The 27,688-nt window shown below is 33.4% G+C and overlaps 1 protein-coding gene across 1 annotated transcript; it reads left to right on the top strand.

The window, feature by feature from the left end:
• LOC147079392 (protein disulfide-isomerase A5) lies at positions 1–27,688 on the top strand. Its single transcript, XM_085940644.1, has 12 exons — positions 1–157; positions 11,890–12,137; positions 15,813–16,020; positions 16,689–16,817; positions 17,522–17,622; positions 17,707–17,867; positions 19,052–19,182; positions 19,818–19,976; positions 22,263–22,404; positions 22,885–23,087; positions 24,271–24,448; positions 25,807–27,688. Exons 1-12 carry the CDS (start codon positions 131–133, stop codon positions 26,073–26,075), a joined length of 1,956 nt encoding a protein of 651 aa, XP_085796770.1. The 5' UTR covers positions 1–130; the 3' UTR covers positions 26,076–27,688.

Genomic DNA, 27,688 nt, shown 5'->3' with positions numbered 1-27,688 from the left:
CCTTTTAGGTAATTTTACCGGTAGTTGGCTACGTGTAGGTTAATGTATGTTTTCGACAATTGATTTCTTCTAGTTTTTTGATAACTTTCGGGGGATGTGCTCATATTTCTAACTGATTACATTCATCACAATGAAGCTGTCTAGTATAATATTGTTTGTAAGTATACTATTCTGTTAATTTTGCCGTTGAAAATACATAATGAAAGAGTGTCTTGATTATTTTCTTCAACCACACAGTTGGCATTCTGCATTTATTTGAATGAATTTCTTATAATGTATAACTGCAAACATACCAAAATCTTTATATCTTTTATGTTATAGGTATTTAATATCCATTCTATCTTTTATCTTCTATGAAGGTTTACCTTTTCGTATCTGTCAAATTTCATAACGCCGACAAAACGTACTGCCAAATAATATGTCAAAACAGGTACATTTTTATGTTGGCATAATATGAAGTCTACAAAAGTACTTAAAAACATGTAGGATCCCAAAACTTTACATATTATGTGTAGGCATATGACACCGAGCCTCCCACACTTAATTATTTAAACTCACAGTAATACAAAATTTGACTCAAACATTAATTGAATCAGAGGCTTGTTGATCTATATAGGTCAAACATCTACAAATCAACGCACAGTAAACAATAAAATGATAAAATTTTACTGCTGGATTAAGGCCACGTACTTCCACAGAACTTGACTATTCCATCGATCCAACTGCCTCTAGTCTACTTTTTGTGTACCACCAGATTGCCTCTTCTCAGAGTTATCCCTGCGTATTTCAATTTAATATATTTAGTAGACTCTATTATGTCAAATATCTTTGTCGGTTCCAGGCAATACAACAATAATAGGAAGTGCGTTACCTTCTTGGTATGGTTGTAACGAATTACAATTCGCGAGTGTAAAGAAATATGGAAAAAGCTTAAACGTGTATTAAAGAATATGTTATTTTCAATATTTACATCTGTATCATAATATGCATTAAGAGCATACCGTCTCTGTTCTGGCAGAACACACTAACTAGAGAATACTAGTTTTGAGTAATTTGACTTTGAAGTTGTTAAAATGTTTGAAATAATGGTCTATCATGTGAGTTTATTAAGTAATCGTAAAAAGGATGACTTTAAAATAAAGACTATTTATTTATTGAGAAGGTTTCCAGATGGTAAAGTTTGAAATAAGGAACATTTTGGTACTAACTCAATATGTCATTTTTTCGAATTAGTGTCTTCTGCCAGAACAGTGACGATACTTCAGTGAAACGGCAAATAATTTTCAACAATAGGTGGCACGTAATTTCGCACGCATTGCCAATCGGAGAGCAATAGTCGACCTGTGAGCACGTCAATTTGTTTTGTGATGGCTTCGGAGGAATTAATTCTTAAATTGTGTAAAGATGAATAAAAACGTTACATATTTACTCGAAAAACAATACATGTCAATGAATATATTATTATTATTACTTAAATAACAATAAACATAACATTAAATGGACGCATGTTGAATTTTTATGACAAATTATATTTTGTTCGTCACGTGTCGTTTGCACAATCTGCGCGTCGCGTAGTCACGATCTTTTTAGACCATGTCACAGCTGAAATATAGCCTTAAAGTTTATCACATAAATGGAATACGCATTCAATATTGGTGATATTTGAGCACATTTAATGATTTGTCCCTCATTAAATCATAATCTAAAACCGCAGTCAAAGCCTTGCTCTATGGCGCATTTCTATCTTATTCATCTGTTCTCGAGTTGTTTCACTTATCCAATTTAATTATTTTTCCCTATATCATGTTACACCCAATATGCATTATTCCATATCGTGTTGTGCTACCCAATCTCTGTTTTACCCAGAATGCATCTTTCACATGCATATGGGATTACATACTACCGGTTGATGTTGTAAGCACAATGGGATATCGTTTTGAATACATTATCTAGGCAGCCAGAAGCACTTCATCTGTAATTGTCTCTATCAACGCTTTTATTTTACAACGCAGGATGTCTCTATATATCCCAGTTTTATGTATCACAATTATTTCTTCTTAGCATTGGGGCATAGGGCAATCACAAGTTCGCGCCACTTCCCTCGGTCCATCAACAACTCTTGCGCCTCCCGCCATGTCAGACCTGCAGCACGTAGGTCGCTTTTGTCACACCGATCCATCACTTTTGGTAGACTTTGTCCCTAAGATTCGGCGGAGACATCAAAGCTCACAAGCCGAGACCCTTGAAGCTTAGTAAGATGCCATGTCTCACAGCTATACAGGAGTAAGTACAGGTAGCTCGCACGCATTGAATGAACGACAGTTGGTCTTCACAGAACTGACCTCCATGCGACTCCAAGTTGGCTGAACAATTATACAATTATTTTAGTTACAGTAAAATCTCGATTATCTGGACCCCAATTAACCAGATGTAATTAAATAATAATTACAAGATAAAAAGAACTTTTTATATACCCCGTTTTTAAATTATCTGTTGAATCATAACTTGACAATTCTATGTATTAACAAAAACTTTTTATTGTACTTGATAGAAATACTGAATAAATATTATAGAATATTGAAATGTCATTTTGACATTTCATATTGATTTCCATAGTAACGCACGTATATATTAATAATTTAGTTGCTAGGACCCTCTTAGCAACCGACAATAATAACTTTCCATACAAAACAGAATTAACTGAAAATTAATTCAATTCTGCTTAAAAATGTCTAAAAGTATTAAAAGATGCATTGTCGTCGTGTTCTGATATATTCTAAAAGTTTCAAATGTCTATCTAGTCGGGAAGTTAGTTAAAAATCTTCAATCGTCCAATACAAATCTTGGACAAACAAGAAAAAATCTCTACCAGACAAATTTGCGGTGAAAATATTGCTGTGCCAGGCTTGGTTGATACAGACGGTTTATCCTCTAGCAGGAGGTGTCCGCTTTAAATAATTCGAGGCCTCAGGATCCCCCTCAATAATGCAAATGACAATTATTTTTCTGTGATTCTAATTAATAATCCTACTGAAAGAGTTTAGGTTATGAATAATAGAAAGGTTGTCTTTAAGATTTGTGAAAACTACTTTCACTTTTAATAATATTTTAAATGTCGAAAGATTTTTGGATAGTACTAAACTAAAGTATTGTCTTTTAAATCATCAAACGATCCCAATCTGGCAATCCACATATTCTCACTGTTATAATGGACATTGTTAAATTAAATTAATGGTTTATTCTGACAAGAACTCTGAAAAGGCCATAACACATTTCAAACAATATATTTGCTACGCAAGCTTATTTAATTCTAATCATGCCAACCCCCAGCGGAGGTTGGCCACCATCTGAGCGATCTTTGCCTCATTATCAGCTACCCGGAACAGTTGGAGCGGCACTCGTACCAATCACAGAAGTTTTTAAGCCATGAAAAGCGGCGTCGTCCTCTACTACACTTACCGTTGATATTTCCTTGGGTGACATCTTGGGGAATGTTGTACTTTTGTCCTCTCATAATGTAACCGACGTACGTTAGTTTTCTGGTTTTGATACTACACGGAAATTCTCGGTCCTCTCCTATTCGGTTGAGAACTTCAACATTTGTCACCTGCTCAATCCAAGGAATTTTGAGGATGCGTCTATACAGCCACATCTCAAAAACCTCAACTCTGTCTCTTGGTTTAGCGTCCATACCTTCATTGAGAAAACATAACAATGAACCATATATATATATGATACCCGCAAGTTTTGACGGGCCTGGAGGCCCCCTTTGTGAAATGTAAGCGAAGCGAAGGGTGACACATTTTCGCCCTCATAGTCCAATAAACAGTCTGTTCCTGCCTGTTTCTCCCCGTTCTTGAACCATATTCATAAGATTGATCAACAGGTATGTGTGAATGCAGGCATTGTAGACGAATGAAAAGGTCAGGACAACACATTAAGAGCATACATAAGTGAAACAGCAAATAATTTTCAACAGTAGGTGGAACAAAATTTCGCAGTCGTCGCCAATCGGAGACTGAAAGTCGAGGTGTGAGCACGTCAATTTGTTTTGGGATGGCGTCAGAGAAATATATTCTTAAATCGTGTAAAGATGACTAAAAAACGTTCCACATGTACTTGAAAAAGATATATACTATTATTATTACGAATATAATAATAAACATAACATTATAAGGACACATGTTGAATTTTTATGACAAATTATATTTCGTTCGGCTTGCGTCATTTTCACAATCCGCGCATCGCCTAGTCACGATCTTTTTAGACCATGCCTCAGCTGAAGTATAGCCATAAGAAAAAAATATGTAAGAAGATACTTTTTAAATCCTTTTGTTAACTATCTATGAAAATTGTATGTATAAAATTACTAGTTGCATGGAATAAGGTAGTTGGTAGTGGCGAAGGGTGGAGGTAGGCTGTTAAGATTCGCTATAAATAGTGCATACTAAACTTTTTTAGTCATAATGTATTTGGTTTTATTGAATTAAGACTACAAATTACAGATGGTGTTAGTTAGTTTTTAAAAATCAATTAAAACCTGCCTAAACGAAACCATAATAGTTTTGGTCTAATTTGGGCAATACGACAAAATTGTGCACACTTTTTCATTCATAGTTATTTGTTTTCGTTGGATTAAAAATACATATTACACATATTGTTGCTAATTTTTTAAATTCATTAAGCCCTGCCTAAACCACACTATAATAAATAAAAAATATTATTCTATTTATAAAATATTCCAAGTTATGTATGATTTAATTGCATAATTTTAGATATTTTATAGATAGACATGTATTTTTTGACTATTATCTATTATGGCTTGGTTTCTCAGGGTTTAATTGAATTTTAAAAACTTACCAACAATATCTGTAAATTGTAGTCTTATTTCAATGAAAACAAATATGTACGTCTGAAAAAGTTTAATGTGCTCTGTTTATGGCGGATCTTAACAGCCTACCTCCACCCTTCGCCACTGGTAGTTGGTCATGCGAAATAGGTATCGATAATCAAAACTCAAGAATGAAATTATGTATCTGAACGATAGATACTTAAACAGTTAACGTTAGGTTAAAAGAATTAAGCGTAGAATAGAGCTTGAAATACAGCTACGAGTAGGTGTTCATTTGCTATGGGAGAATACTTAACTTGAATCAATTTATAATATATATATATATTTATTTATTTATATATATTTATAATAAAAATAAAATCAGTTAACACCGCGTAAGGTAGTTGGGTATTAATATAAAACAGAAAATCGTGACAACGAGGATATAAACTTCGCCAGATGTTGATTGCATCATTTCGGGTAGGTAGGTGGCTTGGCGTGATTGACTGCTGACCGACGACTCAAACCTAAAATAACAAAAAAAAACGGATGGGGAGAAAAAAGGAGATGGATCTCCAGGTGTAACCAAGGGATGAAGCGTGAAACATTATGAGCGCGACCAAATATCAGCTAAGTAAATTTGAAACGAAATAAAAATGAATATGCACACTCCATTTAATATACACCAGGACGGCGATTCCTGAATGAAGCAGTGCAAAAAACGTCACCAAACCGCTTCAACTGAAGCTCGTAAAATTTTTAGTTTTACAGGAGATATTATGTGTACAGAGCTTCGAGTGAAACGGGTAAACGGCATATAAGTGCGAGTGAGAATGCATTCAACATGCTTATACCTCATGTCCATGCGTTAGAGTAAGATAGAAAGTAAACATGTCAAGACGGCACTATTGTCAATGTCATGAAATTAAATAACATTTTTATCCAGTTTGGTAATGACTTCATATTTAATCAGTACTTACCGTTAACGTTGCATGATTAAATCATTCATTGTTGAAGTACGTAACCAATTAATCTTTAAACACGCTAGTTACGTCTCCAATATAACAATATTACAACAAGATTACAACACGGAATTTCTGTTGTATTTTGCAAACAAACATGTGTGTTTCTGTATTACAAAATCACAATAAATACATCCTTAAGGCCATTGGACCCGTTTTTTCCTGTCTTCTCGGAATCGCGGAAATGATAAGCATATTTAAAACGAATTGATACACAATAAACTCTTTATTTATTTAAAATCTAATAAATAGTATTCAACTAAAACGTTCTGTGTCATTAAAATTTTTCGAATCGCTTTACTTTTTAAAATAAATGACAAATAGTAAGTCCTGTTTTCGAAATTGGTCAAAACGACTGTCACGCCACAATGAATGTTGAACTTAATAATAGTTTTGCAGGTATATATTGTATGAGAGAAATGGGTAAAACAATACATTTCATTGATTAACCCACGTACTTTTTTTAATTTCAGAAAAATAAAGATTTTAAAGCCATTTTAGTTTGAGTATACATCAGCCAATTTTGAATGATTTTTTCTCACAAAATAATATATACTGCACAATAAAAATATTTTTTTATTATAATATAACATTTCCGTAATACTATAAATAATAATTTATAATAAAAAAATAAATAAAACCCCATAAATTCGGTACAATTAGTGACGCTATATTACCAAAACATGTCGTACATTTTCATGTATTTATCCTGTTTTCAGACAATTTAGAAATATAATTATTTTGCAAAATTAACAAAAAGAGACCATTTGATCGATTAATCCATACAGTTTTTCTAATTTCTTATTTCTAACGTTAGTACGGACGTCTTTTTTTTTCCCAAAATTTAGTCCGAAGCAATATTATTTGACTCATGGAAAAATGACCTCTACTCTCTTTGCAGTAACAATCAAATTGGCAAGTCGCAATTATTTTTATCGTTCTATTCCGAACACAGGACGCATGCCAGGTGCTATAATTTGTGTTGACTAAAATATCAAACATCATAATATAGTACCACTGAATGTCAAACTGAAAAAAATGTAGTTTTATTATATTTATTATATTATTTATTATCTTGTTATTGAAATGGTTGCAGCATGTGAGATATTGTAAGATAATTGAATCTAATAACCACGATGGCTACAAGGAAGTACTGAAGGTATTCGTTCGGTGACCCATTTATAAAAAAAAAATATTTTGGTCTTGAGCAGTTTAGATAAAATATAGGTGGACTTTAATTGTTTTGATAAATATGTACCTACTTGGTTAGGCTTTAAGCGATTTGAAAAACTTTGCATGTACTTAATACAGTTTTTATGTACCTGGGTGGCCATGTTTTGTTATTTTCAAAGGGACGTACGTATCCAGTTGTATGTTTATTGGCATTATCAAAATGCGTTTTCCGCTGTATCCGCTTTAACCGAACAGTACCGAAAATTTAAAGTAAAATACGTTTTCTAATGCTGTCATCGTAATGGCCACTGAAACATGTGTCACAATTTTATTAATCGTTAAAATAATAATAAAAAAAGTCTTTTGGGGCACAAAATCACGTATATGTTTTATGATATATGTATTTTTCAGATGGTTTTTGGTAAAATCTTTTTTTTCACACTGCCACAATTCAACTATTCATAATTAATTGTTTGTTAAATTTTTCATAGTGATCTTTGACTTAATAGGTAGGTGATAAAGTTTTTACCTTACTTTATTGTATTAATTTATTGTTAAGTGAGAATTAGCTGCTTTCGTTGTCAGTGTGTATTTGATGAGTGCGCATAGTGCCTGACGATGTCAAAAGGCCAAACCAGGATCGCATAAAACGACTCAAATGAAATAGTACAAAACTTAAATCCATTAGAATTTAATATATTTAATGCCGAGTTGAATTGAATGGAATCACCTTAGGCATTTATTAGTAATTATTTAACACAAGTAAAAAATATATTGAGGTAAGAACCTAGTTCATTGAATAATAAAAACAATATTACTCGTTACATCACAACTGACAAGATGTATATGAATTGTATATTGCCTGAACTCGTTGATCCTAGACTAACACGGTTGATGAATATAAGAAACCCTCAATATAATAATTATATTAGATGCTATCAATAGAGAAGAAAAAAAATTTAAAAAATAATAATTTATAATAGTTATTCTAATACATTACATACCGTTAAGCCTGTACACTAATTAAAGAACCAATTATTAATTTTATATACACTAATGTTCCGAAATCCTCCGCGGCGACCAAAACGTACTGCCGTCAAATACACGTTATTATAATAATGGTTTGTTAAATCTTGATTGTTGCGTACTAAATTTAAAAAAAATTGTGCCTCGACAAATATTCATTGAATTGCTTTCTTTTATGAGTCATGTTTTTATAATTCAATAAAAACGCAATAATAACAGACATCTTTTATGCCATCTTGTGAATGTTTTAAACTTATAATTTGTAATGTTAGCTCATGAAAAAATGAATGACTTTTGTATTCATACACACCGATATATATAAATAATATACCAATTTGAAACACCTCAGAAACATACATAAGTATTAGATTTTTTTTTGAAAAATATTTGGACTGAATTTGAACCTACAATATGATAGGTTCAAGAAAAGGTGTCACTTCACAAATTCAGCATATCAATAATATGAGGTTCTTATTTGGAGGTCTACTATTTTTATTATTATAATTTATTCTACCTACCACAAAAATGTTTATAAAATATGGTAGAAAAAAAATATTATTAATTCAACACTTTTAAGACCTCTGATTTCGTATGACGCCGAGTAAATGTAAAACAATAGATCAACAGCTTTCTCCAATATTACGTATGATACGAAATCTGACGTTTATTATGTCAAACGGAGAGTTGCGAGCGCCCCTACCGTCAAAGTAGGTGTACTACCAAAGCCTGGCCTAGTGACACCCAGCGGTTGACTTTTAATATACTACAGTTGAAGTATGTTGTGTAAATGTTTGCGCAACTGGTCACTTGTGCTTCATAATGCTTCAGTCGGGAATCGCCCTCCTGTAGATTAAATTGTTTTAACATTGATTAAGCTTTACTATTGATAAACTATTGCATATATAATACATCTTTTATGAACAGTATTAAAATTCAGTAAGTAATGAATCTGATTATAAATCAACACAAAATAGGTCACTTTTAATAAATACTATTTATACCTACGTGGTAATAATGAAGTGCAAGTGTAAATCAGAGCTGATACCGACTGTGTACAAATTAACGATAGTATAACTCGCTTACAGTACGTCAGGTTGTACAACAATAGTTGTAGGTATGGTTGTAGTACATACAATCTAGGTTGACGAATCAATTTCGAAACACATTCTCACCGTGTGGAGAATTCTAATAAACTTCTAGTAACGTTACGTAAGCTTAGATTACATATTTAGTAAGATTTACTTAAAATTTTGAAGTAGCTAGATTACAAACGTTTAAGATTATTAGGTATTTTGAAAATAAAAATCGTAGTTGCTAATAAACGTAAAAGAAAAGTTAGTTATGAAACTAACTTATTGATATAAAATTAATCTCGTAAAAGGGGATGTATTTTCGAAGTCTTCGCGAAAATAAATCCAACATTTTATATTCCAGGAATCACAAGCCGAAATGCGCGGAAGCTTTACCACGAAATAGACCCCGCGCGACTTTGTACTATTGTTACTAGGTTAACTACGCAGTACATGAGCAAGGTAGCATATTATCTAGGACGATGAATTAATTTTTTTTAAACCAAATGACTTGGCTTGCCCCGAAGTCCCACTTCGTGGCAAGCCCACAACTAACTTAAAATTGGTAAGATTTCTTTATACACGCTTAACTAATCGTCCAATCAGGGAGATGCATCATTTTTGCGCCCAAATCATCTAAGCTGATAAAAAGGGGTCGTGAAACTTCAATCGAGGCAGTCGTCTTTTTGTGCAGTTTGGGGAGCTGGCTACATGTCTCTCTGTACCAAACCTGCAGATCATAACTGTTTTACTTTTTAAAATTTTGTGTTGATAGGTATTGTAATAGGTATAGGTATATCTATAGTACAGTGGCGAAGACTCCATACTAGGCGATTATTTAAAGCCTACCTTCTTAAGAAAAATATTTTTTAATTTTATATTGACATATTAAATAATATAATCACATAATAATATATTCAATATGCCCAACGACATCTATCGTATAATTGTCATAATAATTTTACGATCTTTTCCACTATTTCAATAAGCACCATTTATGGCATGTCTCGAAGGTTTAAAAAAATAAGCGACATATCTTTTCGCTTCATATATTGTATGGATTACGTTCGCGTGAATCGAAAACTTTTTTTATATGAAGTTTGTTTCTCATAATTTCAAGACGTCTGCGGCAGCCCATATAAATTGGTAAGCTATTTAAGGAGCGCTTACGCTTACAAATTACGTAAGTGCACATTTATTCAAAATAATTTATAAGATAATTTAAAAAAATAATTTCTAGGGATTCAATCACATATCTATAAATATTGGTTGTTGTTAAAAATAATAAATAATTTATCTGGTGACTTTTATTTGTCAGTTAGTTTATTCATAGACTAACACAATTTATTCAGCCAATTATGTAAGTTGAAATCTGATATTGTATCTATGTCTGTGTTTTAAATATAGAAGTATTTTAAAATGTCTAGTTTACGCGTTAAATTATAAATTGTTATGGAACAGATTCACAACAACGGATATTTTCAATATATTTTGAGCGTATCTTGCGTTTATATTTAAGAAAATACATAATTCAAATTAATTGCTTAATTTTATACCATCAGTGAGCTTTTGAAATTTCATCGGTTTTTGTGTACCTACCTAAAAAGTGTTTTCTCCACAGCCTACCTGTTTCCAAAAGTCACCCTTCGCCACTGCTATAGTATAGGTAATCTACACGCGTAGATCCCTACTAAAGTTCTACGCCATAGCTTCTGTGACGTGTCCGTCTACGAATTAAACTTTCAGTTTGGATTAAAGTGACATTGTCGAACTTATCTCACGATGGCATAAGGCGCCCAAATTTTCCGAATAGTTTCGAATGTTTATTTTCGTGATTTTAATTATCAGGACCGGACTTTGTAAAAATAAATAATAAATTCGAATTTTATTTTTTTTCTAAATTTACTAAATTAGGTTTTTCGTGTGAATCGCTCACATACATACTGGGAAATCTATTTGGACATTCTTTCATAAATCATAGTGCAACCATGGAATTATTTTTCGAATAAACCTTTACGAACTTTTAAATTTGTGACACCACGAAAATATACATTGCGAATTTAGAACAATTCGTCGACATGGTGTTACTTTTAAATATTTTTAAACCTATTTTTTGTGAACTTTACTACGAGTTATGATATGTGAACATTTACCTACAATAAATACTCAGGACCTTAGTATCTCATCACCGAGTGTTTCATTTTGTTTACCAACTGTCATCATCAGCACACACACACATCAATAACTAATTACCCAACTGACAAATATATTCGGTACACACTGACGTGTTCTACCAACCGAAACCCAACTTCTATTGACCACCCTTGAACGTCAACATCTCCTGAGCTAGTCCAAAGGGTGGAAACTGGTCGTGTATTCTATCATCTGATACACGTATAGACCGACGGCGCTACCTCACGTCTGGTCTACCGGATTACTGTGAGTGGGTGTCTGTCTGGTGTCATCCACTTGACTTTCCCCATACCCACAAACTCCGGAGTGTCATATATATATATACAATGTAAATTCCATTTAGAATGGATATACATTAATGTACAATCATTATTCATTTATTTTTTTGTTGAAGTGAAAGTTTTGTTCTATACCACTACTCAGTATTGATTGGGAATCAACCATTTTTCTAATACTGATAGAATTTAACTAAGCAGTATAACATAACATTTGCTAGAACATTTCCAAAGCTTGAACATTGAATAGGAATTAGAATTGAAAACAGACTTAATTCTTTTTGTCATCATGTTTTCAGAATATATTTATTTCGTTCTACATCATACCGTCGCATGATGCATCGAAGACTGGCAAGCAGAAAACTGCCGTGATAGACGACATTGTAGACATAAAAGAATTCAAAAAGCTGCTGAGAACGAAAACCAACATCCTTGTGTGCTTCATCTCTTATCCAAGCTCTGAGACCACCAATATTGTGAAGGCCTTCAAAGAGGCGGCTGTGATTATTAAAGGCCACGGAACTATGGTCCTTGTCGACTGTGTTGGGTAAGATATGAATTTTTTCCGTTCTAATAGTTTACCTAAATAATAACACTTGAAAAAAATATATGGCGCCGCACAGGACACGAACTTGCATCCACCGGATTTCGTCCAACATGCTTGATCAAGTTAGCCACCTGCACCCTACCTAATTACGACGAAATTACTAACCAAATTTTAGTTTGAATGTACTTACACTTGCAAATAATTTAATAAACTATTTATGTTTATTTAAGATAAATATTGGTAATGTGTTCAATTATTGTTTAAAAATGTGTTATGTGTACTCTCTCAGTAATCCGCCACCTCAAAAATCAGACAAATGTCCAATTAGTGAAAGCGGCGGATTATAGTGCATACATACAAAATATAGTAAAAATTAAAACAGGTATTTCGTAAAAAAAAATTTGAGAAATTTGTACTAGCAAATTAAAGTATTCACTAAATTATACATATTTATAAACTAAGTTTATTAACTTAATATTAAACGGTAAATCACTTGACACAACCAGTTGTTCAGTGAGGCAGATATTCTTGAATGGCTTAAGATTCTTGGCTTTCCCTATGACCAAAAGCTTCATTTTGTGTGTCCCGGTTGCATTGGGGCACGGCATAATTGTGATGCGGTCCTTGGGCACTTTCCTCCCTGGTACATTACTTTCATCGCGATGAACGTATGTTTTACGATGGAGAAGTTTCCAAAATAAACCCGTTTCATCTGCGTTGTATACTTGTACGTGGCAGACTACTGAATTTGACAATCGAATACCGGCGAATTATAGAGCTTGATTTTGTGCTTTCAACTAGTAAAAATAACGGCGGATTATAGTAGTTGTCGGACAATCGAGCGGTGGATTACTGAGAGTGTACCGTACTTTTATTACCTACTTAATTAAATTTTAGCTGTTACTGCTTTTGGTTTAAATACTTTACATATAGCTCTTCGATTATCTGTACATAATATCGTCTCTGTTCTGGCAAAACACACTAACTGGAGAATACTAGTTTTGAGTAATTTGACTTTGAAGTTGTTAAAATGTTTGAAATGGTCTATCATGTGAGTTTATTAAGTAATCATAAAAAGGATGACTTTAAAATAAAGACTTCAATTATTAAGAAGGTTTCCAGACGGTAAAGTTTGAAATAAGGAACATTTTGGTATAACTAACTCAATATGTCATTTTTTCGAATTAGTGTCTTCTGCCAGAACAGTGACGATATAATAATATATACAAAGGCTGTACAGTGGAATCCCGATCTACCATTCTCACGTAAATCGTTTTCCAGCATAGATCGTGCATTTTTGAAGCCAAGCACCCATAAAAACAATGTTAAATAATCCCGCGGCGGCTCTCGTGGTGCAGTGCGTAAGGCGCTTGTCTTCCACCATAGAGTTCCTGGGTTCGATTCCCGGTCAGGACACACAATATGTATGTGTTTTTCTCAAAGCCTGGGTGTTTGTGATTGTTCAAAATTACTAACAACCACCTTGTGCGAAAAAGCAAGGACATGGTTATTAATAATTCTAAAAAAAAAAAAACCCTCATTAACCGTTTCCTCGATCTATCGTCTAAATATTATGGTCCCGTCACAAATATTATCCTGATTGACCTTTTTTTTAATATTTTTCATTTCGCTTTCAAAGAATTGTTTATGATACTTTTTATTATGCTTTGTTTGCACAGATTGGTAGGCGCTCAATCTCGCCTGACCGTTCAGTCGCGTTGCTTTGTTTACACAGGCTGCTCAGGCTTGCCTCACATCTTGTATCACGAATTTTTATAAGTCGCAACGAAGAAAACTAAAACTATTGCTGAGAAACTTAAAATAATTAAAGATGTCGAATTTTTTTTTTTTATTTATGCATTTATCGTTTCTTTTAGGGTCCCTTGAAAATCGTAGAATCGGGGTTTCGCTGTATCGGTTTTCTTCAACAATGTTATTGTTTGATAACCAGTGGGTCTATTCTATACTTATCTACCGCTAAAGTGATAGGATTGTATCAAAGTTAACATAACAATAATTACAATAAGTTGTTGTAAGCTGCAAGAGAGGTGCTGTTAAAATATAGCATTTATTGCAACAATTACAAATATCTTATTGGAATTGTTACAATAAGTGCTAATACTTTGGTACAAACCAACCCTAAGTTTGATAATATTTATCACTTTAGCGGTCGATAAGTATAGAATTGACCCACAGGTATAGAAGTGTACTAACACGGCCATCTCCACACAAATAATCCAACCATATCATTAAAATATTTGGCACTTTAATCTCCTACTATGATATATTTGCTCTAATTTAGAAGATATGTGAATATATAAAATATCTAATTAAGAGGATTGATTGTTAGCCATCATTAATAGGGGTAGTGTGAGGAACAGGGCAACCAGGACTATTTTACATGACATAGAGTTAGTATATTTATTTGATATATTTATAATAAAAACAGTCATTATATTATGTCAGCAAACAATAAAGTTTTATGATACTTCATGACATATTACAATATTCTTTATCAGTAATATTACTCCAGCAGTAAAATTGAGCTGTTGTAAACTAATTTTTTAAAGTATTATCTTATCATTTTTTATGTATGTATTCACATAATATTGCATACAAATCAACACCGCCTACGTAAAAGTCGGAACTGCAAAATGGTAAAGGTTCTTTTAGATGTCAGTTCTGTTGTCCGTTCAGCCAAGGTTACCGTTTTGAAACTGCGGTGTATTTAGACGATCAGTTCAGTTATACGTTCAATCTCAGTTGACAGTTTAGTTGGGAAATAGCGATGTATATTTTACATATTTTTTATCCACTAAAAATGAATATTATTTTTATAATAACTTTCTGAACATGTCGGTCGGTATAATACAATACCTGTATTTGAATAAATAATAATATTTCAATCGAAATTAGAAAAGTAGCATGAAAAATACGGCAAATAGTAATTTGCATGTCAATTTAACAGGCAACTCTAAAACGGGTACGATAACTAATGAAAAATCCATCATGTCTCGTCTCCATATAAGTTTTAGTCGGCCGCTTCAGTTTTACATTTACACATCAATTTAACTGACAGCTCGACTGAAACGGAGAGTGATCGGACAGCAAAACTGATCGTTTAAAAGCACCTTATTTTTTCAATAGTACGATTTTAATATTAATTTTAATGACACCACAACGTTAATTTAAATGCTGGAATTGTATTTTTCACTTATGCCTATACAATATTGATTAAATTTTTCTTCGATGTTTACGATATCAACTTTAAATAGCAGTACAATTTTGCTACCAACTCGATCATGTTGACGCTTGATTTAATTGGTTTACTAGTGTTAAGTCTAGTGTTAACGATTATAAGTAAACCAAAAAATTATCTTTCTTAGTGGCAACACTAAACAGTCTTCCCTCATATGTTGTTACTTTAAATGTAAAATGGAAACTAATTGGAGATTACATTTATTTTAGACAAAATAACAAGTTGCCTATTGTTTTTGTTCGTATTAATATTTATTGTCTGTTAAAATAATTAATAAAGTCAGGCAACCATCATTATGTAAATGTTAAAATCGCATTCTATTGAAGGAACACGCCACATACAGCCCTACTTGTAAGCTAATTAAGTAAGTTATTGTAATATTGACATTAAATTGTAAGAATATTATTTCTTTCCAGAGAGACAAAGAAAATGTGCCGAAAACTGAAAGTGAACCAACACGAACCTTTCAGTTTGAAGCATTACCGTGATGGAGAGTACCACAAAGACTATGACAGACGAGACACGACATCGTCGATTGTCAATTTCATGCGGGATCCTACGGGAGGGCTTCCATGGGAAGAGGATCCTACCGCTTCAGATGTTGTCCATCTACCCGATGCACAAGTAAATATTACCAATAATATGACATCTGTGGGTCTATGCTATACTTATCGACCGCTAAAGTGATAAAGTGATAAATATTATCAAACTTAGGGTAGGTTTGTATCAAAGTATTAGCACTTATTGTAACAAAAATTACAATAAGTTGTTGTAAGCAGCATGAGAGGTGCTGTTAAAATATAGTACTTATTGCAACAATTACAACCAACGTATTGTAATTATTGTTACAATAAGTGCTAATACTTTGATACAAACCTACCCTAAGTTTGATAATATTTATCACTTTAGCGGTCGATAAGTAAAGAATAGACCCACTGGTCAGTGATGTACCAAGGCAAAGTACTATCTTTGCAGAATAAAATTTTTTTCCCCTTCCATTTTTTGTCTCAAATTTTATCTAAATTGCCTACTGGATTTTATTATTTCTTCAAAGATAATCTTCCATGAAACCTACATTCAAAGTCGTAATTCTCCTAACCTTCCTCTATTTGCCGCTCAGTAGAATGTGCAACCCGTAGCCAGTGCATGGATTGCCTGCCCTGACAGGACATCAATATTCATAAAAATTTTGAAGGGTGCCTTGTTTTTCCACGATATACACCCGCATAATGGGTATTGAGACATGGTGGCTGAAACAATGTGTGTAAATAATATTTGGTGTTTCATTTCAGTCCATAACGCGTTTTCTAAAAAAGGGACCTGCTTTGAATAGACCGTCAATGGTTATGTTCTATGCGCCATGGTGTGGATACTGCAAAACTTTAAAACCAGAATATGCCAATGCGGCTTCTGATTTGCGGGTATGTAACATAATTCAATTTTTCTTTTTTATCATCTCTATAATATATCTAGTCGTCATCTGAAAATGGCAATCGGGGGATGAGATATAATAATGAGGACCTATATTCTCACTGAGGGTGAAATGTTCATGTGGCATATAAAAATGCAGGGCGGACCAGATATGCATTTCCTGGTGACATAGGAAGGCCTGGCCAGTCAAGACTGAGATGACTGGACTGCGTCACGGGGATTTAAAGAGTCTCGGCCAAAATAATTATAAAACAGCAGTGTCATGATCGAGAAGAAAGATGATGATCTATTCTTCAATTTGATGAACTCTATTTCTGGCTATATTCACTGTGCTAGTATCAAGCTTTTACTAACCAATCATTTATCAGTTGTGATATATTTTATGTTGATTAATTCCTTTGCTAATATTATGATAAGCGCCTGCGATGGTTGATCGGTATCGTATCGGCTTGGTAAGCTATGGGTCTCTGGTTCGAATCCCGGTTATAGCAAATTCATATGTTGTTTCTTAATGTGTTTGTTCGTAATAAGTTGAGCAAGTGGCTAATATACATTTCTCATAAAAAATCAATGTGTTACCAAACGTTATTGTGAGTCCAAGCTCCACATATTAAAAAATATAGATTAATTTTGACCTCATTTTAGTATGTAAGTGTACAAATTTTATTTTAAACCATATATTTAAAAATTGTAGGGTGAAGCATTCTTGGCAGCCATTGATGTCGCCAGACCTGAAAATTCAGGGGTACGACAACAATATAATATTACTGGTTTTCCTACGCTTCTTTTCTACGAGTAAGTATTTAAACCTCATTTACAATGTTTCTCATAGTGCATGATAGTAAAGGCTGAGATTTACACTACTTTCCTTGATTTCAGAAATGGTAAAATGAAGTTTCCATATGAGGGAGACAATAACCGTGCTGCATTGGTCGAGTTCATGAGAGATCCACAGCCATTCCACAAGTCCAGCTTGAAGGCTCAAGTACCAAAGGAAAAAGACTGGGCACTCACCGTCAGTGATGTTGTCCATCTCACAAGTAAATGTTTTTTCTTTATTCTTTTTTATTATATATTGCTTGAAAAATATATTACTTGCCACAGCAAATTGAATATCGTTATTTTCATGGAATTCAATCCTGCAGCTGGGCAAAAGAAAGTACATGTTGTGTTTTTCAATTTTTTGTATTTGATTTAGTGCAAGGATCCTTTGTATTGAGCAAATAGTTAACGATCATGAAATATTTGTTAATATAACATCCACCTTGTAGCATGCACCGCCGCCGCATGACCATAATTTTGAAATTCATACCGTAATGCCCCTGCTCCATCCCCACGAACTCAGGCGATTTAAAGTTGTCAGACTTTTTTCCGGGTAGAGCACCCCAAATCCGCAGACCTGCAACTTCCTTAAAACCTGCCACAAATGCTCCAAAAAATGATATCTCTAAAGCCCATGTTCAAATCCGCAAACGGTGACGCGGATCGTGATATTTGCCGCAAGTTTTATTCGCGATCTCTAATAAGGCAATGGCTCTTAAACACCTCCACCCTTCGCCACTGCAATAAGGCAATAATTCTATACATCAGGCGTGTCTAACTTCAAGTAGGCTGCGATCTACTATCCAGTATCAAAACTGGTTCTACCATTGTCGTTCTTCAACTTGAATTGAACGTATTATATTTGTATAATGTTTGAGACTTTCACAGTTGTTTGTTACCATGTGTTCTTCCTCCTTTCCTCAACGTTTCGGGCTCCTTGCAGAGGTATTATATTAGGTTGAGGACACTGATGTGTGTGTTACAAATTAAACACTTCATGTTCACACTTCAAATTTCATCGTCACCAAGAAATACTTATTTTCTATTCGTCGTGAAAATAATATGGGTGAATCCCAGGAGACGCAGGTTTGAATCTGCTGGGTGTCATATTTTTTTCAAAAACAATTTGGTACAGTCCGGTTATGAGGAATACAGCGGAAAACACATTTTGAAAATACCCGATATACTGGATTATTTGTTAATTTGGGTTAGTTTAGGTTTGGTTAGGTTATCCTAACAAATAATCCAGTATATCGGCTATTTTCAAAATGTGTTTGCCGTTGTATTCCTCATAACCGAACTGTACCTAATCCTAGTGGTTAGGTATGTATTTCTCAGAAATGTTTCAAATTATGTATGTTCAAAACCTTATAAACTTTTCACTCCATCTTCAACATTGCAGGTGATACATTCGACCCGATGCTAGTAGACGAAAGTTGCGCACTTGTTGTCTTCCATGCTCCGTGGTGCGGTCACTGTAAGCGCATCAAACCTGAATATGAGAGAGCTGCCACATTACTAAAGGATCGAGGAGTAAGTTAATCTGTAATATCGACCTTCATTCTTTGTTTGACTTTTTTTCAAGGTTATATAATTGTTGTTTATATTGACAGCGTCTTGACAATTTTATTTAGCACTAAATTGAGACACCATGACACTAGCGTAACTGCTTTATGGTGTACTAAACCTGTTGCAGTCTTCTACGCTCCTATTTATACTCAAACAACATCTTCTTGGCTACGTGTTAAAGCTGTGAACTAAGAAGCTCCTCCCATTTAGTCGACAACAGCGCCTTCAGGCTTTTGCCTAAATCTTATTGTTGAAGAGTAGCCTGCCAGATTTTTGGAGTTGGGATTAATTCACTTGTGGTGAAGATTCCTGTAAAAGTAACAACACTAATAACAATCACAAACAATATGGAAAAATATTGTTCCACTGAGTTGGTTTTATCTACGATAGTTTTCTTCTTTGAATTCCTCCCATTATTTACTCCCATGTAAGTGTCTTCTTCCTTTTTCTCTTTTGCTATTCATTAAGCTAATTAATTATTTAATTTACTAAGAAATTTCCAGACAAAGAATTATAGATGCGTCATATTACTTGTCGTCTCTCAGGACAAGTTTTTGCATTAAAAGTTTTTGACGATATTTACATTATCACTGTTTTAGATCAATGGAATGCTCGCAGCTGTGGATGCCACAAAGGAACCTGAATTGGCATCAAAATACGGTGTGAAGGGCTACCCCACTATCAAATATTTCACCCACGGTGAATTCAAGTATGATATAAGTGCTAGAGATGAAATGAAGATTATTGAATTCATGAAGGTAAAACAATTTTATGTTAATTTGCAGCACTAATCTATTCAGTGAACTTATTTCTTAAACCGTTTTTGTCACCAAATTATTTCCACTCTATACAGTCCACTATTGCTTTTAAATCTCTTACTCTTTTACCTGGTCACTAAATGAAGTTAACAATATATTAATTGTGTAATTTTTTATTCAGAGTCAGATTATTTATGCATATTGTGAATCCTTAGCGCGAATGTTGGGCGAATGATAACAATGCGTTGATTGCAATGCAAGGTTTTGTGCGTCATTTTTAAATCATGACACTTGTAGCTCAAATTACATTGATAGAGTCGCATATCCAACGATCGTCTGCCGCAATCACAACCGATTGGATAAACAATCTCTTAAAACGTACGATGTCACCGAGTATATTGGCCACACTGGAATGATCCAAAATGACATTTCACGGTTGTTGGATCTGATTAGATCTGCGAATCTACCAGTGTAATTCGAGCTTTGGAGATTTCCATCTTTGCGTGAATCACTAGATATCAGCAAATATTGTGGATTCTCACAATGGCCCAAATCAGACAGATGTTTGTGGTCATGCGGTGCTCACTATTTTGAAGAGAGCGACATTCGCGTCGCCCAACAAATGTTTGCCGTTACCGACAGTCTCAGTAATTTCAACACGTATCAAAGGACACGGACATTTGCCACAACAACTTACTTAAATCCATTGTGAAGGGGGCGGGGTGTCCGACTCATAGTCCCTAAATACACTTGGAATATTTTTTGATTTTTGATTTCATTACAAAGAATTGCTTTTTTACATTTTTTTTATTCTTTTTAAAAATGGGGCTTATTAAATCTGGTATTGAACAATTGAGGGTATTGGTTTCAAAACCTTCACCATATTTAAGTTTTTCTTCATTATTGTTCTCTAAATACTTTTCCATATATTCAAAAACAATCAAACCCAAATTTCTTTTGTTAGTAAAATATTATTAAACCGGAGGTTGTTTGCAAAGTCAGTTATGTTTTATCAGCTGCCATTTTTTTTATATTTCTCAACCAACTTTAAACATGGTTTTTATGTATCTACTTTATTCTATTTAGCTATTCCTATTTTATAATTACAGTTGAACTCGGTTATTACGATCTCGGACATAGCGAGATTTTGGATGTAATGAGGAAACATTCGTTGACATTTGGTTTATGATTTTCTACATACATTTATTCACTGTTATAACGGGCAACTTATCGGATTTACCGAGCTAAAATACTGTTAATGTGTCGATTGTTTAAAAACATTTCGACCCTAAGTAATAAAATCCGATCGGACAGGATGCCGCCAGGGTCGGATTACGTTTATGACACTAGTTAAGTGTCTAAGTACGTACCTAATTGGTGTTTCGCCGACAATAATAAAAAAGTATCCACGCATATGGTTGAAAAATCCAAGATTTGTGAAGTCCGTAGGTACCTACCAGCGTTCATTACAATAAACAACTTCTTTTGTAGTTTATGAATGCCATGCTTGTTTCAGGGAAAAATTCTAATTGTGTATTTTTGTTTGAATTGAGACTTTTTGTGCCATGTGACCGCTCATTTAAAAATACCTATTCTCTGATATATCGAGTAACGCTTATAAAGAGCAAATTCAGTCGGTCCCATCTTCCTCGTAATAACCAAGTTCGACTGTATGTAATTACCAATATGTTCGTAAAAAGAAAATGTTTTATTTGCAGTCCAAAATGTGCTTGATGGTTACTGATTTTGAAACTAATAGCCTCAATTGTGTAAATGTAAGATGATGAAAACATTAACTTTCTAGGAAGTTTTTTTACACACCTACCAACAATTATGATGAAACTATTTTTGATAATGAAATTAAACTATTCCTTACAGATTAATTCAAGTGGCGTTTACTTGGTAGAAATCTATTATAATGGCTTTGAAACAAAAATTTTTTTTGTAACTACAATATTCTTCAAACATTATTAATCAATGACAAATGAATTTTTGCTATTGCGACATGTAATTTGTTTGCATATATTGTTATGAGATTGTAAATTATTTATGATTTCTTTAAATGTTGCAAGCTGAAAAATAAAATTAGTTGTAATTGTTTTTCATAAGAGTAGATTATATACAATCGTTACCGAAACATTTTAACAATATTCACTACGAATCTCTATGAAAGTAGTCAACACCTCATTTTTCGTAAAAAAATATTCGTGTTTCGTTAATGAACAGGAGAACGGTGTTCCTCTAGCCATAAAATAAAACGTTTAAGTTTATCTATCTTATTGTTAGAATCCCCAAGCGCCTCCACCTCCACCGCCTCCAGAGCCCGTGTGGTCTGACGAAGAGTCACACGTCGTCCATCTTCTAAAAGACAACTTCCGAAGTCTTCTCAAGAAAAAAAAGCACGCTTTTATTATGTTCTACGCCCCTTGTAAGCAATAATTTATATTATTTATTTTTACATGTATATTTACGGCATATGGTTAGCAACTCAAATTTTTTTTTGAGTAAGATATATATTTTCAGCAGAGAGCGTGGTGCGTAAATTTCTATGGACATGCGAGCTGTGTTCTCATATTGAATGCGTTAATTAATATCACAGTATATCATATTAACATGGTGAAATTCTGATGACCAAACCTGCAGGCTCAAAGCACGGAAAACCTATTTTCAAGCAAGGCATGGCCACTGAAATGCAACTTTAGCAAGGTCCTACAAGCTGAGGATAATTGTGTTAACTTTGCTAACTTCTGGAGTGATACTCTAGCCATAAAAAATCTGAGAAGTTTGACTTTAAACTGATGAAACAGGATTGTATTTTGAGCAGCAATTCTTACAGATAAAATAAATATACATTTTAGAAACTGAACATTGTCAGTTTGTAATTTTGTTTTTTTTTTATTAATCGTAGGGTGTGGTCACTGCAAACGGGCTAAACCGGAGATGGTAAAACTCGCAGACAATTTGAAAGAAGACTCACGCACAATCGTCGGTGCTGTGGACTGCACCCAAGACCAATCGCTCTGCCAGGAGTATGAAATCAAAGGATACCCAACTATTAAATATTTCAGTTTCTATGATAAAGTGCGTGCAGACTATAATGGCGGGAGAACTGTAAGTTAATTCACAGTGAACAGTCCAAAATATGTTTTACGCGAATAATCAGCCATCTGAGAATCTTCAATTTTTGGAAAGTATTTTGTAGTTAACTTTAAAAACAGACTCCACAGACATATTATCATGTTTCATTCTTAACCGGTTCTTTGCCTTTAGCGAGTTTTCTCACTCTGTGAGGCTGTAATCGACAGGCCGCACATACAAATATGCGAGTTACCTCGTCCGACTTTAAACTCAAATTACTAGCCACTGTCGATTGATTTGCATAATCTAAATAATTAAACACACAGTGACATCTGTTTGAATAATTATGAAATACTAAGCCACAAATTGTCGATATTACAGCGATTTTAGTAAGAGCTTCTAAGAAAAAAATCTTCCTCCTATCGGATACTGCCATAGTAATATCGTGAGGCATAGAAAAGGTTAATATACCAAAGTAAACTCATAAGTTGTCATATAAAAAAGGGTAAATTGCTTCTAAGCAGAGCGGTTTATTATCTTGAGTAGTAAAAAAGTTTCCTACAAGCACACCCAGAGGAAGTTTCTTCCGTTGTCATTATTTGAACGTAATAATATATTATATAACTATTTTCCTTTCAATATTTCCTAGAAACAAGTATTTTGTGAAAAAAAATATTCAGGCCATGTTTGCTCTTCATTCATTTGAAGCTCGTGAGTCACATCTGCTTTTAAAGCATTTTTGTCTGCTCTCACTTATGATGGTTTCCAATCCTGATGTTCTAAAAAAAAATTGATTTGCCACAGACATGAATGACATTGTCTGAATCAAAATCATTTCCTCGTGTCAGGCTTATCAGGCATGAATACTTTATCTGATCTTTTAAAATTTAAATGCATGTTGTGAACATCTTGAATTAATAATCTGTTATGTTCACTATCTTTTATTACTTACTTAAGCTGGCGCTACAGACCATTCAGGTCCATGGCCAGCTGCACAACCGTCCTCCAGGTCTCTCTATCCTGAGCTCTCTCTCTCCAGTTGGTCACACTCGGACTCTCTGTGTCCCTCTTGACATTATCCATCCATCTCCTTCGCGGGTGAACCCAGAGGCCGAATGCCTACAGGGGTTCCATCATAAACTTTATGGAGAGCTCTAGATCAAGTACTTATTTTAATTTTTTTGGTCCATTATTGACTATTATGAATATGTTGTAGGAGACTGAAATGACAAACTTCCTGAAGGATCCACCTACTGCGACTGCGTCCAACTTCTCAATGCCCGTAGCCACCGATGATGATGACGATGAAGATACAGCTGTAGTTACATTAACAGAAACCAATTTCGTAGAAGGCATTTCGTCTACGCCAACTCTAGTCATGTTTTACGCCCCATGTAAGTTAATACAGTGGATACGCCTTAATTTATAAAAAAAAACATTTTCTCTAATCACCACAGCAAACATGGGAATGGTTATTAGCCAATGACCCAAGCCATCGTGGAAAAAGCGTGAAATTTTTGCCAGACAGCACTATGCCACTGTTGGGCACAAACTATATGAGCTAATTTTTTTACTAGCAGGGTACTTTATAGCAACATGTTAACATATGTGTATAAATATTAATATGAGGCGCCAAAACCGATAAATTACACATATTGCCAAAATCTAACGAAAAATATTTACATACTTATTCTATGTGCAATTTCACACAGTATGTAATGACATGTTATTATTTTGGTATTTCAATTTGTTTATTTTAATACTGAGGATGAAACTGTATCACTAACGATAATAAATGGCGTTTAACTCATTCGCTGCTGACTATATAATGATTTTTTTATTAGCACCTTTAAAATGCACGTTAATTACATCGATCGGCCGCCTGGTCATTACGCGCATGTGCGTCTTCAGTGTCCAAAGTATTAAACTAGGCAATTTGAATTATCAGAAATACCAATTTATAAATGTAAAATGACAACCACCAGACGTTATGACACATCACAGACCGGGTATATATTCCCTGTATACGTCCGTCTGTGCTGGATGTTTTAATGAAAACCTGATTTGTGACTTATCGCAACGTCTAGTGGTTGTCATCTGCGCGCTACCCTAGATTGTGCAATCGTGTAATAATAACCAAAATATCGTCCAGAGACAACAATCATTGAATTATACACTTCTAAATAAATCCATTTTTACTCCTAATGCTGCATTCTCACATGTCGATTTTTGTCATTCAACTTTCTCTCGAATGTTGAAAAAGAAATTGATAGTTATGTTCACATATTATATCAGTTTAAGTCGAATCATTAGTCATCATCATGATGGCGTAAAGTATTTAATTCAGAAACTAAAATAAAGGCTCTCTGTGACACACGGCAGGCAACTACTAATTCCATTAAAATCTAAATAATTCATTTCCGCACGCTGGTGCATTGTCGATTCGCAGTTGAATCTACTAAGAGTAAAAAGAACCTCATCAATTTAACTTACAAGTTGATCAGTTTTGTTGAAACATGGGTCTCACTTAATTGACGGGAACGCGGCATAAACCTCCATTGAGTGAAGGTTGTATGGATTTTTTTATGACGAATTCATTAGCCATTCTTCCATTCTATTGAGTCCTTGCATTGACACATGTAATTTTTTTGGCAAATCAAGGTATCGACCATGGCTTCATAAATAACCGCTCTACTAAATCAGCCCGTGATTGCAGTGCTCAACTCTTACTTAATAATGTTTTTCTTCACAGGGTGTGGACATTGTAAGAAAATGAAGCCAGCATTCAAAGCCGCCAGTCTTCAAGCGAAGAAAGAAAAGTTCAGCGTAAAATTAGGCATGGTGGACTGCACGACCAATCCAGAACTAGCTTCACAATATGGTGTCGCATCTTACCCGCAGATTAAATTATTTAATAAGGGGAGTTATGTTGAAGACTATTCCGCTGGTCGAACTGAAGACGAGTTTATATCGTACCTCCGAAACCAACATATGAAGAAATCTATCAAAGAAGAGTTATAAGAACTTTTGTTTTCTTTATATGCTTTTTCATTTAAACTATATTTTCCGAAAATAATGTAATACTTACATATACACTTACATATGCACATAGTCTTACAATAACATAACAGTTTTTGGGGAGTCACTCTAACTTAAAACTTTACCAGCCGCCCCCGCCACTGTGGCGTCCTGTTGCAGTTGAAGACACCAATGTGACGTCTTTAGACATGTGCAACTTTGGCAAACAAAATTAAATTCAATATGCAATTTTTACTTTAAAAATTTATCAACACATGGTTGAACGTACGCTCGAAATATGAATTCACAATAAAATAAATATATGTTGCGCATTTGGTTTAACTCACATAAGTTTCTTTTATCCATACACATTTTTATTTATCAAATCTCACAGTCGTGTGGAGCGAGTATGTCAGATGTAATAATTGTTTAGTGTCGTCATACAAAAACTGTCACTACATGTTTTTGTTTCACTATATTGCAGTAATAAATGTATTTGGTAGATTAGTAACGATAGTCGTTTAAAATTTGATTGAAATATATCGGGTGGTTCAAAAGTTATATAATTTTTAATTTTGTAGTCGATATTTGCTGATTTTTATCAAACCTCGTTAGTATTATCTGTCATTCTACTTTGCATAACTTTTCAATAATTTTATATTATTTCAAATCATTTTTTTGCATATTATTTATATATGGTTTAGTAATTTGTTTATATATATATATATATATATATAATATATATGTTGAATTGATCACTGTAATACAGTGGTTCATCTCATTATTTTTTAATTAACTAATACAACGTAGTATTTAGTCTGAAGTGTCCAAATCTCAAATGAACCATTTTGGTGGTCATACCAGCTTCTCTGTGATTTATTTTGTAATTTTGTCGTCTATAAAATTCTCGATAAATAATAGTAAAAACTATGATTTATTTGCATTTATTTTAGAGTGAGAGTTATCTTCCAATTGTATTAATACTATAATTTAATTAAAACAACAAACAATTAAAAAACTTCATCTAGAGTTGATTTCATTTCAGATCTAAAACTGCATTTATTTTTCTATTACTATTTCAAGTATAGTCAAATATTTCATAATGGTTTCAATCTATTCTATGATATTAATATGTACCCATGGTGTATGTCCATTTCTTTTATAATTTTATAGTATTATTGTGAAGATATATTTAAACAAATTCTTCCAGTAGTATTTTACTCCTTTTTTAGTTGATTAAGATTCATTCCGAAATATAGTAATATACTATATTCATTTTATTTTGTAATTTAAAATACATAACTAACTAAACTAAAAATGTCATAACTTAAAAAATAATGAGTTAACTGTTTCTAATTCTCTTGGTCTTGGAATAATATTTTTTTTAGATTTGTGATACTTAATTTTGGTTCTTGTGTATATTGTTAATAAATTTTATGTATATTTTTTTTACATAGTGTACCTATTGAAATTGTTGCCACTTTTGTTAGAATCCAATAAGACATGTATTAAACAATAAAATTACCTAATTTGTGATTTTTATGGAAACTTAAAAAACAATGACAAAGTCTTGCATCTGTCTTGTTACTACTGATAAAATATACTAAGAACAAATC

Source organism: Rhyacophila brunnea, unplaced genomic scaffold (genome assembly GCF_057557595.1).
Source record: "Rhyacophila brunnea isolate RB1 unplaced genomic scaffold, BYU_Rbru_1.0 scaffold_1, whole genome shotgun sequence".
NCBI lineage: Eukaryota > Metazoa > Arthropoda > Insecta > Trichoptera > Rhyacophilidae > Rhyacophila > Rhyacophila brunnea.
The sequence above is the reverse complement of the archived record's forward strand: the minus strand, read 5'-3'. Positions and strand labels throughout refer to the sequence as shown.